The sequence below is a fragment of the Schistocerca serialis genome, chromosome 2 (assembly GCF_023864345.2).
Source record: "Schistocerca serialis cubense isolate TAMUIC-IGC-003099 chromosome 2, iqSchSeri2.2, whole genome shotgun sequence".
NCBI lineage: Eukaryota > Metazoa > Arthropoda > Insecta > Orthoptera > Acrididae > Schistocerca > Schistocerca serialis.
The window spans coordinates 603,563,418-603,577,091 of NC_064639.1; the positions used below are offsets into that span (position 1 = coordinate 603,563,418).

General features: G+C 37.2%; 1 protein-coding gene across 2 annotated transcripts in view; it reads left to right on the plus strand.

The window, feature by feature from the left end:
• The window catches only part of LOC126457642 (4'-phosphopantetheine phosphatase), a 163,974-nt gene extending 154,888 nt beyond the window's left edge, over positions 1–9,086 (plus strand). For both annotated transcript variants that reach the window (XM_050094113.1, XM_050094114.1), the window contains exon 15: positions 8,348–9,086. In XM_050094113.1, coding sequence (XP_049950070.1) covers positions 8,348–8,567 — 220 coding nt within the window. In that variant the 3' untranslated portion in view covers positions 8,568–9,086. The remainder of the gene's footprint in view (positions 1–8,347) is intronic.
• Positions 9,087–13,674: the final 4,588 nt, after the last annotated feature.

The window sequence follows — 13,674 nt, forward strand, 5'->3', positions numbered from 1 at the left end:
ACCCTCTCTGCAGCTCGCGAATAACTGGCCACACAACTGGATTTCCAAGACAGGCTAAATCCAAAGGCCATTTCTGTGAGTATTGTAAGGGATTGAGCCTGCTGATCTGAAGCCATTTGGTTCCCACTAATGTGGAGGCCCTGCTCATTGGATCTAGTCTCACTGTCATAATGTAGCAGATTTTCATGGTTTATCCATGGACCCAGGACTGCAGTGCTCCTCAACAGGTCAGAGACCATGGGTGATTGAGTTCAGGAATTATTACTGTCTCACCACAAGCACATTGTACAATGTGGCATTTTATAGACATTTAATTTGTTCTAGTACATTTAGGCAGTTCAGAAGTAGTTAATATGTTAGAAAGTATGGACAATAAGAACAAGAAAATTGTGGCAGTCGCTGACGGTTTGTACGCTATGTACTCGTATATTTATTGAAAGAAAAGGCACACAATACCTGCAAAATAATAGACATAATGCAGCAGATAATAACCATCAATAAAACACACAGTAGAACCAACATTTTATTGGTGGTCACATACAATGTTGGTTTAAACAGTTGTTCCCTGCCTTATATACTTCTCTCAAGAGGCCTACTTTTTTCTGAGGTTATTTCTAAAATCAGTGAAGGTATTTTAAATCCGTCTTGCGACTCCAAGGAGATACACATTTTTGTCACCAAATGTGTTTAAACGTTTTAATTTACCCTTGAGATTTCAAAATTTGTCAGGGAAAAATGTTGAAACTTATTTGTAAATCATGGAAATGTCAGGGGATTTCACTTAGGGAAACTTGTGGCAACCCTTCTAAGGTTTGTTTCCTTGTTGAATGATTTGGGGAATTATGGTGAGCAAGGTTTGAGGTTAAAAAATTGTGAAATGTTAACAGGGGGTGATCTGTGGACAATGAACGTGGATCATAATTGTATGGGGGAGTGAACTGAGTCAGAGAGGGTTCTGTATTGGTTTTGGTTTGAGTCTGATTGATAGGGTTAGTGGCAAAAAGTGTTTCCAATGTGGGGACTCAACTCAAAAACCAGTACTGAACCTTGCCTTACTCAGATCACTCCTCCATCCAAACATGATTTTCCCCAAATCACCCCTGATTTTATAATTTCTTAACATAAAACCTTGCCTCACAATCACTCCCCAAAGCGCTCAACATGGAAACTGACCATACAGCCACAGAAAGAACTGCAATCCACCATGTGAAAATTAATTCTGACCTTGAACTATCAGCTGTCAGATTTGTCTGCCTACAAACCCTGTCGTATTGACCCCATTCCAGAAATCCCTCCTCAAATCTCCCCCCCCCCTTCCCCGGCTGCGAGAATCCTTCCTCCCATGACCAATATCTTCAGGCTATTATACAATTATACAAAACCTACCATCCTATATAAAACACACCAACAATTTGTCCCACTGACTCTCCAGAGTTCCTGTTCCTTTATCACACAATACCCTGATATTCTCCATTGACACCACCTCCCTCAGCACTAACATCCCCAGTGCCCATTGCCTTTCAGCTGCTGAACACGTTCTTTCCCACTGCACAACTGAGTCAAAACCTACAACCTTCTTCCTGATCACAATGACCAACTGTATCCTTACCCCCAATTACTTCTCGCTTGAAGGCATCACCTACAAACAAATCCATGGTACAGTAATGGGCACCCACATAGGAGCATCCTACTCCAGCCTATTGTGGGCCACATAAAGGAATCCTTCCTAATCACCCAAAATCTCAAACCTCTCACTGGTCCTGAGTCATTGATGACATCCTCATGATCTGGACTGAGGGTGAGGACACCCTATCCACATTCCTCCAGAGCCTCAACACCTTCTCCGCCATTCACTTCACCTGGTGCTCCTAACTCAACAAGCCACCTTTCTCCATGTTGATCTTAACCTCAAGGATGGATACATGAGTACCTCCTTCCACATCAATCCTACCAACCACCACTAAAACTCTACTTCAACAGCTGTCATCCATTCCATACCAAGAAGTCTCTTCCATACAGCTTAGACACTCACCACATTTGTAGTGACAGTAGCTCCTCTCCAAATAAACAAAGGATTTCACTGTGCCTTCACAGAGAGAAATTACCTTCTCAACCTTGTATAGAAGCAGATCTCCTTAGCCTTTTCTCCACGTACCCACTGTCTGGCCACAAAAGAGCGCTCCGCCTCGTGATACAGTACCACCCAGGACTGGAGCAGCTGAATCATTTTTTCTGTCAGGGTTTCGACTAACTCTCATCATGTTTTGAAATTAGGATTATCCTATCCACTATCGTTCTCAACCCTCCCACAGTAGTATTCCGACACCTTATGAACCTACACAATAACCTTGTCCATCCCAGGTCCACCCCAGTTCCAAGCCCTTGCCTCTTAGCTCATATTCATGCAATAGAACTAGATTCAAGACCTATCCCATACATCCTCCCATCACCACCTACTCTAGTCCAGTCACACGTATCTTCTACCCAATGAAAGGCAGGACTACCTGTGGCAACACCTACATGAACTATAAATTAAGCAGTAACCACTGTGCTGCTTTCTACGTGGACATGAAAGCCAATGAGCTCTCTGTCTGCAGGAATGGCCACTGGCAAACTGTGGCCAAGAGGTGATCAGATGTCCCGTTTTTAATGGGACTGTCCTCTTTTCCCCCGCAAAATATTCGAGATGCCAAATATCTAATTTTTTCATAATTAGCAATAAGCTTAACTTTCTTTCTTTTTTTAATGTCATAAACATAGTTTTTAGTATTGTCTTGAGTGCTTTGTCTTGAATGCAAAAACGGAATAATGAAGCATTATTTTGGTCACAGGATGAGGAGAGTTGTGAACAGAAGATTTCTGTCATCATGATCAGTGCCAGTGACTTATGCATGAGCTTCGTGATTCGCATAGATTATTTGCTACTGCAGAAATGATAGTCAGCTGCAAAAAGTTTTCATTAATGTTATAGGGATATCAATGTTCAATTGTATTAATAATTACAAGTTAGCTATTCACAGTTAGACGATATAAATTTGTGGTAGATGCAACCAACAGGTTGTCTTTGGACTGGTACTGACAACAATGAGAGGTAGACTGCAGTTTCAACACTGGGTTAGGTAACCTTGCTTTATTGCACTCCACTGTCTGTTGTTTGCTATGTGTGAAACTAACTGATGCCCATTAATATGGAGAAAAGAAAGTGTTCTTTCTCAAAAACTGTGAAAGAAGAGTTCCCTTTCTTGAAGAAACCATGTGTATGGAGGTAGAATGTACATTGTGTCGTTCAGTTTTTCTTCCATTGAACATAGAGGACATGCCGATATAATGCAGTACATAAAGAAAAAGTGGCTTCTGTTGGCAGTCTCTGTGAGAACTTCTAGCAACATAACTTCCTTTGTAAGTATGAAGAAACTACAAATGGAGGAAATAAATGCATTGCTGTGGGAGAAGGGCTGTATGTGTTCCAAACCGAAATTACACAGTCATTCATTCTGTTAAATGGCCTACATGACTCTTCTCATCAGAGATCTATTTGGGAAGAAATTCACATGTTCAAGGACAAAATGTGAGTCAATTGTAGTGAATGTTTTATCACTATATGCAATGCATGAAGTTACGTCAAAACTGTGTGTCTGTGATGGTTGATGTATCAAATCACAAAAGCTTGAAGCTAGTTCTGATTCTAGCTAGATATTTTATACCTACCAGAGGTGTTCAGTGCAAAGTAATCTGTCTTCAGAACACTGGTGGAGAAACGGTAGAATTATTAGATAGTTAGATTGTAGATATTTTAAGAAAGCAAATTATTGTTGACAAAATCGTCAGATTTTGTGCAGATAGCTGTAGCACCAACTTTGGTGGTTACAAGAGAGCAGGAACAAACAATGTTTATTCCAAACTGAACATTGTCCTCAAGATGAATATTCAAGGCATTGGTTGTGTAGCTCTTTCGGTACATAGTGGAGGTCAAACAAGTGCAGACATTCTTCCCATTGACACGGAAACAATAGTGCATAAAATATTTCAACATTTTCACATTTACACTGTGTGTGTGGAGGAACTGAAATCATTCTGTGAATTCGTTGATACTGAATACAAGCAGGTTCTAGGTAGTATTAAAACTAGATGGTTATCATTGTTGCCAAGGATTACAGGCATTATTGATATGTATGGACCTTTGAAATCTTATTTTATGTCCCAGGATAGGTGCCCTACATTGCTGAAACAGTTTTTTTGAGAACCCACAGTCACTTCTTTGGCTTTGTTTCACACAAAGGCAATTGAAAATGTTTTGAAATTAAATCCAAATGTAGGAAAGAACCACGATTTCAACTACATAATCTAGTGAAGAGTTAGAGCTGCTTAAAGAAAAAAATCAGTAACAGGAAATTTAGTTAATTTCAAACTTCGGTTATTTCTTCAGTTTTAATTAACTTGCAAAAGTAAGGTATCTTCACTCAGTCGAAATACAAGATGATTACTAATCTATTTTATGGCACTTTTGTGACTTATTTAGAAAAGTGGACTTCTCCATTTCAACCTCTGAAATCATTTCATTGGGCAACATTGAAAAATTCTGTTAACTGGGCTGAACTTTTAAATTGCCTGAAAATTCTTAAGAGAGTAGAGTCAGGTGCAACATTTCCAATAGAAGAAGATGTATTGTGTGATGGTATAGGATGCGTGTAAACATTGGATCCAAGAAATTTGATGAATGAGAAAAAGCAAATTTGGAAACGGATGAGAGATGGTGTGATGTATTCCATACACTTAAAAGTACAGCTACGTCATGTATAAATGTACACACACTTGTGAGTTTTGCTCTTGCTGTACCAGGCGCAACTCTGTTGTGGAAAGGATGTTTTCAATTCTGAATTCCCTTTGGATTGATGAGAAATACTGTTTTACCAGTGAAACTATTGAATCAATTCTAATAGTTAAGACTCATTATCAAGACCTTACCTACAAGGAGTTCTATAACATGCTATTAACCAATTCAAAGCTTTTGAAAGATACTAGAACTTCTGATAAGTACAAAGTTACTGGCAGTGTTCCTGATGCAGTAGCCAAACATTTTACAGATTATTGATGTCTACCTCAGTGTTCATTGGTTAAGAAATCATTCTTTCAATTTCTCAGTATTTTGAATAATCTTATCTTTTTAAGGTATATGCCTTTTTGCGTGTATAAACTTCAGTTATTTATTTTAGTAAAGCGATGCAGTCATATATGCAGAATATTTTCTGTCTAGTGTCCCATTTTGTCCCTTTTGTTATTCCAATTTTTCACAAATATCTTATTTCTTCACGTACAAAATCTGATCACTCTAAACTGACCAGCCAGTTGCTGAATATGCTGCCCAACTCAACGTGCTTCACTTTAGTAATTGTTTCACAGCATACTGCCAAGGTTGTTCCAGTTACACTGTAGAACTTTCACTGGAAAGTCCTTACACATCATGCACACAGTCCTGAACTCTCCCCATGTGATTTCCACATTTTTGGAGTCCTGAAGAAAGACATTCGGGCCCTTCAAGTTTCTTCAGACAAAGAGGTGCACACTTTGCCACAATCGTGGCTCCATAGGCAATTGCAAACATTTTACTATTAAAACATTGGCCATCTTGTCTCACAGTGGGATAAATGTGTTAAGGTATGGCAGTTACCTTGCAAATAATAAACAGTTTGTGTACTTTTTTCTATTTGTCTCATCCTCATTTGACTGCCCCTTTTATATGTTCAGGTTGTAAAGCTAAATTTTTGATGTAGACATCTAAAATCTTGAATCTATGTATGGACCGGGAAATCAGACAAAAAAAAAAAATTCACCAGAAGAAATAAAAAAAATCTATAATTCTAATTTTTTTATCAAAAAATATCAACTAACAATTAGTTCATAATATATAACTTATACATATGTTTAAAAAATAATTTCCAAACCTTTACATTTTCTCACAATATCACACTATTTTTAAGCCCCCCTGAAAAATGTAAATGAGGGACTTTACTGCAGTTCATCACAGAGGGGATATATCAGAATATCGCAAAATTTATTCTATGCTTCTTATTGTGATACACATTAAGTTTCCAACTACTATGACATTACTAAAACACTGTCGTCATTTTTACTGAAGTGACCATGCATAGCAGCAACAGTTTTCGTACATGATGATAATTTAGGTATGCTCTCTAAGTCTTGTTTGATTCGATGCTTCCATTTGAGTCCTCAGTTCACTTGTGTTTATTAAAGGAACACTGAGTGAGTGATCATTCATCAGACAAGTTTAGTGTCTGACATGTGCGATAAGTAGTTGGTGTATGGAAGCAGTAGTTAATACTGAAGTGCACAGGATACCTGTAATCTTAGTGGTCCCTATTCTATATGAATTACCATTTTTGGAATAGCCAGCCAGGACTCTTCTGTGAGGTTAGCTAATGCTCAAATTTGCCATAATTAATAGCACGGTTCATTAAAGATATTAAGTAGTGTCCCTGACATATCAGGTTGGCCGAACACACATGTTGGAATACGATCCTGAAAAATTAATGTTTTAGGTACATGAAGTTGGTTAATTCATATGTTTGTGAACATATTAGCAATGGGCCATGTCGTCTAAGAATATTTGCCTTGCCTTAGTCAGTGATGACAGAATGTATGGACCTTATTATAATAAGTGGCACATTTCAGGGTGCATATTCAGTTACTGTACTGGAGGAACAGCAACATTGACCACTAAGTTAGGTAGGAGAAGTAAAAGTTGTACTTTTATTTACACATTTCTTGACACGTTTACAGATTTATATGAGTTATACAAATACTTATTTTATGAGAGGTGTCTCTCTTCTGTTAGAAGGCAGGTTTGTTGCAGATCTCCATGCTAATATATCCTGTGCAAGCTTCTTCATCTGCATATAACTACTACAAACTACATCTATTTGAAATTGCTTATTGTATTCATTTCATTGTCTCCCAGTTATTACGTACATACTTTCCTCCAATACCAGTGACAATTCCTTGACACCTCAGAATTTGTCCTTTCCTTTTTACCCAATTTGATTTATGACCAATTTATTACTTACCCATCCAATCTTCAGCATTTTTATGTAACATCACATTCCAAAAACTGCTATTTTATTGTTGTCTGAACTGCTTATCATCCACGTTTCAGTTCAATACATGGCTACACTGCAAACAAATACCTTCATAAAAGTATTTCTAACACTTAATTCTACATCCAACATTTAACAGATTCCTCTTTTGCAGAAATATTTTCCTTGGTATAGCCACCCTGATTGTACATTTTCACTACGTTGAACATCATCAGTTATTTGGCTGCCCAAATAACAAAATTCTACAACTACTTTCGGTGTTGCACTTTTGATTGAAGGGTAAACAAGAAAAGAGACTCAAATTTTATGTCTATCAGTGTGTTAACATTGATGTATGGAAACGAGATGTGGATGAATAAAACAAATTATCAAAACCTAACTACAATCACCTGGAATGAAATTCCCCCGATCAATGAAAGGATACGTCCTAAAAGACAAAAGACACAATGAAGAGATAAGGCAGTAATTAAATAAATGTTTATCAAATGACAGAATATCCCAAAATGAGAAATTGGGAACACCACATTTTTTTGAATGGGTAATAGAATTCCAAAGTTTGCCCTTAGATATCATCCTACTGGAATAAGAGATGACATGTAAACTGAGATTTGGAACAGGCTTTGTGTAATCCTGAAAGAGAAAGTAAGCAACAATTGTAGGCAACTCTACAGATACAATATTTGTGTAATTTCCCAGGAAGCAGATCAGATAAAAGGCTTTAGATACATATAGGAAGAGCTACCAGTTTAATTCATCTCGATCAGTAGCATCCAGACCTTGCTTCAAGAAATCAGAAACAGGTGTCACAATAGATAAACTAACATGAGGAAGAAATGCCAAAAAAATAAAGGACAGTTTTGCATAGATGGTTGTAAACTAATATTAATACCAACATTAAGCACCTATTGGTAATTATTGGCCATTTTATGTTTTCTTTTAGTATGCCACTTTCTCTGTTAATGTAATCCCCATTGGTAGGCAATACTTCTTGGTATTTGTGAGTGTGAAACAAACAAGTGTTGCTATAGTTAATTTGTCTTGTCTTTCACATAATAATTCCATTTATATATTTGTTAATTGGGCCCTGTTCTCGTCAAATGTGTGTAGTTTACACTGAATCAACTATGTGCAGCTGCAAGGATAATTAAAGATTTGAAAACAAATTTTAATGTGTACTTGTTTCAAAAACCTCACATTAGTTAATCATCAATTAACCTGTTTTTCTTCTTTTACAGTCGCCTCAACCAGCAGCTATCCAAAGCATTAGTAGATAATGGAGTGGATCTAATTGTCATTGAAGGAATGGGACGTTCTGTACACACCAACCTGGAAGCAAAATTCACTTGTGAATGCCTCAAACTTGCCGTAATCAAAAACCGGTGGTTGGCCGCTCGACTTGGAGGAGACATGTATTGTGTCATGTGTAAATATGAGCAACCTCACCAGAGAAGCTAACACATGTGGTTGTGTCAACCTATTTGCTACTTAGTTACTGGAGTTATATTTGGAATTTCACTACCATATTTATGGTATAATTTTCTCAGTATATATGGTCAACATGTGAACTACTTGGTATGTTAAATCATCCACCCTTCCCTTGCCCAGCCCTAAGTCAAGAAAATAACATGGTGAAATGTGGGTTTACTGCTTATGTTCATTTCATTCTGATGCTGTATACAAAACAGAAACAAACATTGCCCTAAATTTTACTATTTTTTCTGTAGCTCTGAATTTTTATTGGTAAGGAGTAGGCTGTTTTAAAGAAATTATTAAAAAATAATTTGCTTACACACAAAATCAACTGTTCAACAATCTCCAGTACAACAGTTTTACGTAACAAAAATATGAAAGTGTTTGCTGTTATTAAAGATATTATAAGTATCTATTACTTGAAGCAGAGCTTGTATTTTCCAAATTTTGTACACAGAAATGTAAAAAAAGACATAATAAAAAGTTATATTTGTTTATATGTAATGTATCTGAACATATAGTTATGTTTTCATGAGCTGTCTCAAGTATGTATTTATAAGGGATCTTTGATAGTTATTTTGACACAAGCTCATAAAAATTACATGCTTGAATATCACTTTTTCAAATACTCACAGAAATCAGTTCCATATATGTTTTATAATTTAACTGAGAAAAACCGAAATCGAACAAGTTTGGGTTTTTCTTTGTCAGCATACTGGGTGGAAAATGGAATGACAGCATGTCACTGAGTATGACTCTCTAAATGTAGTTATCCCACTGAACTACAGATAAACTTAACATGACTTGATTTAGAAATTCCCATATACAGCAGAAATCTGCACTTGTGAGCAGTTGAATTAGACATACTTACTAACCCAGTAGCGGTAACAATATCTTTTGACCCGATGGCTGTAGCGACATATTGTGGCATGCACTCCACAAGACACAAAGTGTTGGTTGTATCGTGATCCCTAATCACTCATTTGGTGCCCACAACTCTTGGAAATAGGGGGAGCTGGGTCCATGGCATGCATGTTTTGATTGAGAGTTACAGAAGCACCCTTATTTCTATGGAGTGATGCTCAAACCATTCTGATACAATCTGAGAGCAATGAAGTGGTGCATATCTTGCTTTCGGTACATGTCACCTACAGCTTGCTGTAGGCTAGACAAACCAATGCAAGTGATCACAAAGTAGCTTCTTTTACCATTTTCCAGTGAAAGATGAAGAGTGTGTCCACTCCAGCTTGAACAGTGCCCTGCGGACCAGCAGAATGCATCACCATATGTAATTTTTGATCGTAAATTGCCATTGGCGTATACTGTGACTCACTGAATGAGGCAGTCTTTTTCCCACCATTTCAGCATTTAATCACTGCACTCTGTGATGAGGAGGCAGTACACAAGTGAGATAGTGATTAGGAGGAGGATGAGGAGTAGTTGCTGTTATTGTTCAACATTGAGTTGGGAAGTGATGTGCTGGACTGCGACCCTTTTGCACACTGTTAGTCCATTATAATCAACATCATCCCATGGCAGTTGACTCCGGGGACTGTGTTTTCCCCTGAATCAAGTTGATAATGGTACACCCTAACCACAGATACACATGAAATGCCCAGTGTTTGCACAACCACAGAGGTGGAATGTGCTATGTGTAATGTGTCTACAATGTGGCAAATACAATGTGCATCAATATGCATCTTACACCTCCAACTTTCAACTGTCCTGGTGACAGCTCATGAAAATCTGGTACTCCGCAATCATTTGACACACTAGACTGTCCTACTGGTAGTGGAGCAAGGAGAGTTCTGTGCCCAACAAAAGCACTTCCAGTTACTTTCCACATATATTCAAAGTACCAAAGTTGTCATGATCAAATCCATAGCAGTGGTGGTCTGAATACAAATATCGTAGAGAATTATGACTTTCTTCTGGGTGTTCTGCTTAGCTAATGTTTCCATTTTATGCAAACAACATTTCCATGAACCAGCGGTTTTCTTCAGATGCTGTGAGTATTGCTGTTATGTGTACTTGTTGCCTGGACAGCAACTAGACTGAAATACTATTGGTCTTATACCACTATCTATAGCTGAGTTTGACTCCCAATGCCCACTACACCCTTTGATGGTCTTTCGTTTTCCAGAGCTCACACTGATATTCCATGAATCACACATTCTTTCCACAGTTTCCAGCTCTGATGGAAGTGATGATTGGTGAGGTCTTAATAAATTGAGTGCCAGAACCCCAGCCTTGATTAAAGTGAAACCTCTATCCCTGTTTATTAGGTTTTCTGGCACCTTAATTTTGACAGACTTGATTATGCTGTCCCACAAACTTGGTTTCTGCACCACAATAATTGTCTCATTGTGTTTCATTTCATGATTATATTCAAAGTAGTAATTAGTGACATGGCATAGAACTGAATCTATTTACAGTGATCAAGTGAATAGTTACCTGCTAAAGTTTATGTGAGAAATGCTTACGTCCAGGTTGCAAGTGCTGTCACTTGTAATTATGAACTGCTGCATCTTGAAATAATATTCAGAGAAACCATGCATTTACATTAATGTGGATTCTTCACCATTGCAGTTGTGTGCTGGATTCTGAAAGTTTCGATAAATTCTCAACTTTTTTCTAAATAATAGAAAGCACTGCTTCTGAGACATGCTTATGTGGCACCTTACGTTACAACACATCATATGAGGCAACACATCATATACAATTAGTTCTCATACTTTATATCAGTTCTGTTTGACACTAATGTGTGACAGTTCTGTATGAATCAGACAGCTAACAAAACACTGTCTATCGTATGTGACATCAGAACATCTGTACCTGTTTACATGCACAAACAATAATAAAACTTCCAAAACAGTTTGCAGTTTTAAACTACATAACTAATAAGAATACTTTTAACTGTAACAACTATTGTTAGTCGGTTAGCTCAACAATGGGTAGCATCGCTTCACCAAAGTGATATGTTAGTATGTTACGCCAAATATACCCCCTCCCCTCTTAGACACACATTATACTGCCATTGTAAGTATGAAATTCCATTTAAGTTATAAAAACTGAAATAAGAGAAACTTGCTCTTTTAATATTTTCAACTCTTAAACTATGTGAACTGGAAGCTATTCATTCATATCTTCACTAAGTGCTACCTTCACAATTCAACTCTGAATTAAATAAATACATCACAGCCCTAACTTGGTTTATCTATAATCAATTTGAACATTGTCTCAATTCATTTGTATGTGTGGACTAACCACAGTGAGGTCTGATAAATCATTTACACTTCTGGCTTACTTTCTATTTTTACACTTAACAAAGAATTTCTCAGTTAGTTATTCTCAAGTAACATCCAGTATCATCTCCCATCATGAATTTTACACTGCTAACTTGGACTGGAAACTACCTACGTGTTGCAACATCTTTGGCACTCCTTTAGTATCCAGATAAGAGTTTCTGCAGTAGAAACTATTGAAAATGGAAAGTAAGAGGATAGACATGGTATTCCTGGAGGAGCAGAAAGAAATGAAAAGTAAAACTAGGGATGTTAGAACTAAAGAAAGAAAGATGACAGCACACAAAGACAGATACTCTTGTACAAACTCAGCAAATATTGTTAGTATGATCAATTTCAAAGCATACAAATCATCACCAAAAAATTATCATCCAATAAATTAGATATACAAAACACTTATAAAACACTAATTTATATGTGCAAAATAGGCACTTTATATATGTGTACTTGCAAAATGTGCACCCATAATAATTTGTTGGCTGCACACACTCATTATTATGATGAATGTTCAGAATAGATTTACAATAGTAGTTTTTTGTACCTTATTTATTAATGAAGATCAGTCAATGTTCATGGGATTTCTCAATTCCCCATTAACAGTACACTGCTGTCACATACTGAGAACTTCATTATTGCACTACAGAACCATTGTTTGAGGTAATACATACCATTCATGAACAGCTGCTTGCAATTCTTCGTTTTTGCTGAACCTCTTATCTCGTAGTGCATTCTTTGTTGTTGAATAAGTAAGATGGAGTGAGATCTGGTGAATATGATGGTTGTGGTACAGAGTGAACCCCAGTTATGTCTTTGCATTGCTGAATTGTGGTACTGAAGGAGCACTTCTTGCGACCACTTTTCTGGTCACCTTTACTGAACCCTGCATCTGAGTTTTGTAAGGGTATCGGTGCACCCTGCTGTTGACACAGTCTCAATGTTCCCAGAGACCATGATTCTGACATATGACTAGGACTCACATTCTTGTGTGCAGATTCCTTTCTGCTAGCAAACTCACTGAGCCAGTTGTAAACAGTCTTTTGTGCAAGAATTTCTTGACCATACCCTGTAATTCAACTTTCTGACTATCTCTTGTTTCGACTCCTCCCTCCCACAAAAACCATGTAGCCCATCTTTGTCCACAATAGTCACCTTTCATCTTGTCCATGGCTTTCTCTATTGGCAACAAACAAGTGCTGTCCTTGCACTAGACATACTGGTCACAACTGCCATCTAGTCTGTGTAGTGTACTAGAATCAATTCATCATTTTATAAGAACATGTGCGCATAGTTTGAGTGGTAAGATAACGGAATTGTAAATCATTTTTGAATGCCTAGTTTGAGTGGTCTTTGTAAGATAACTGAATTGTAAATCATTTTTTAATGCCCTTTGTATATTTGATTGTATTTCTGAATAGACATTTTTTTCTTCAGCACAGCACAAACTTATTCATTATGTTACTGCCATTTAGCAAGAGGAGTTACAGTTTTAAGAAAAACAGTAACCTTTTGTAGCACTGCATATTATGCTCCCTCACTTATTATTACCTACATTAAGAACAGCACTCAAAACTCAAACACTTGCTTCCTTATTATCCATTTATTAACCCGAACCATTATATTGACTGGAGCATTTTCATTTCAGGTAAGTTCCTCTATTCTGAAGCTTTCAAATCAAGTCTCAAAACTAACAGTATCCTACTTCCATAGAAACTGTAATGCTGTTGCTAAATTTTCGGTGTCACTAAACTGAAGCAACACCATGGCAGCCATGTCTAAGACAAGCATGT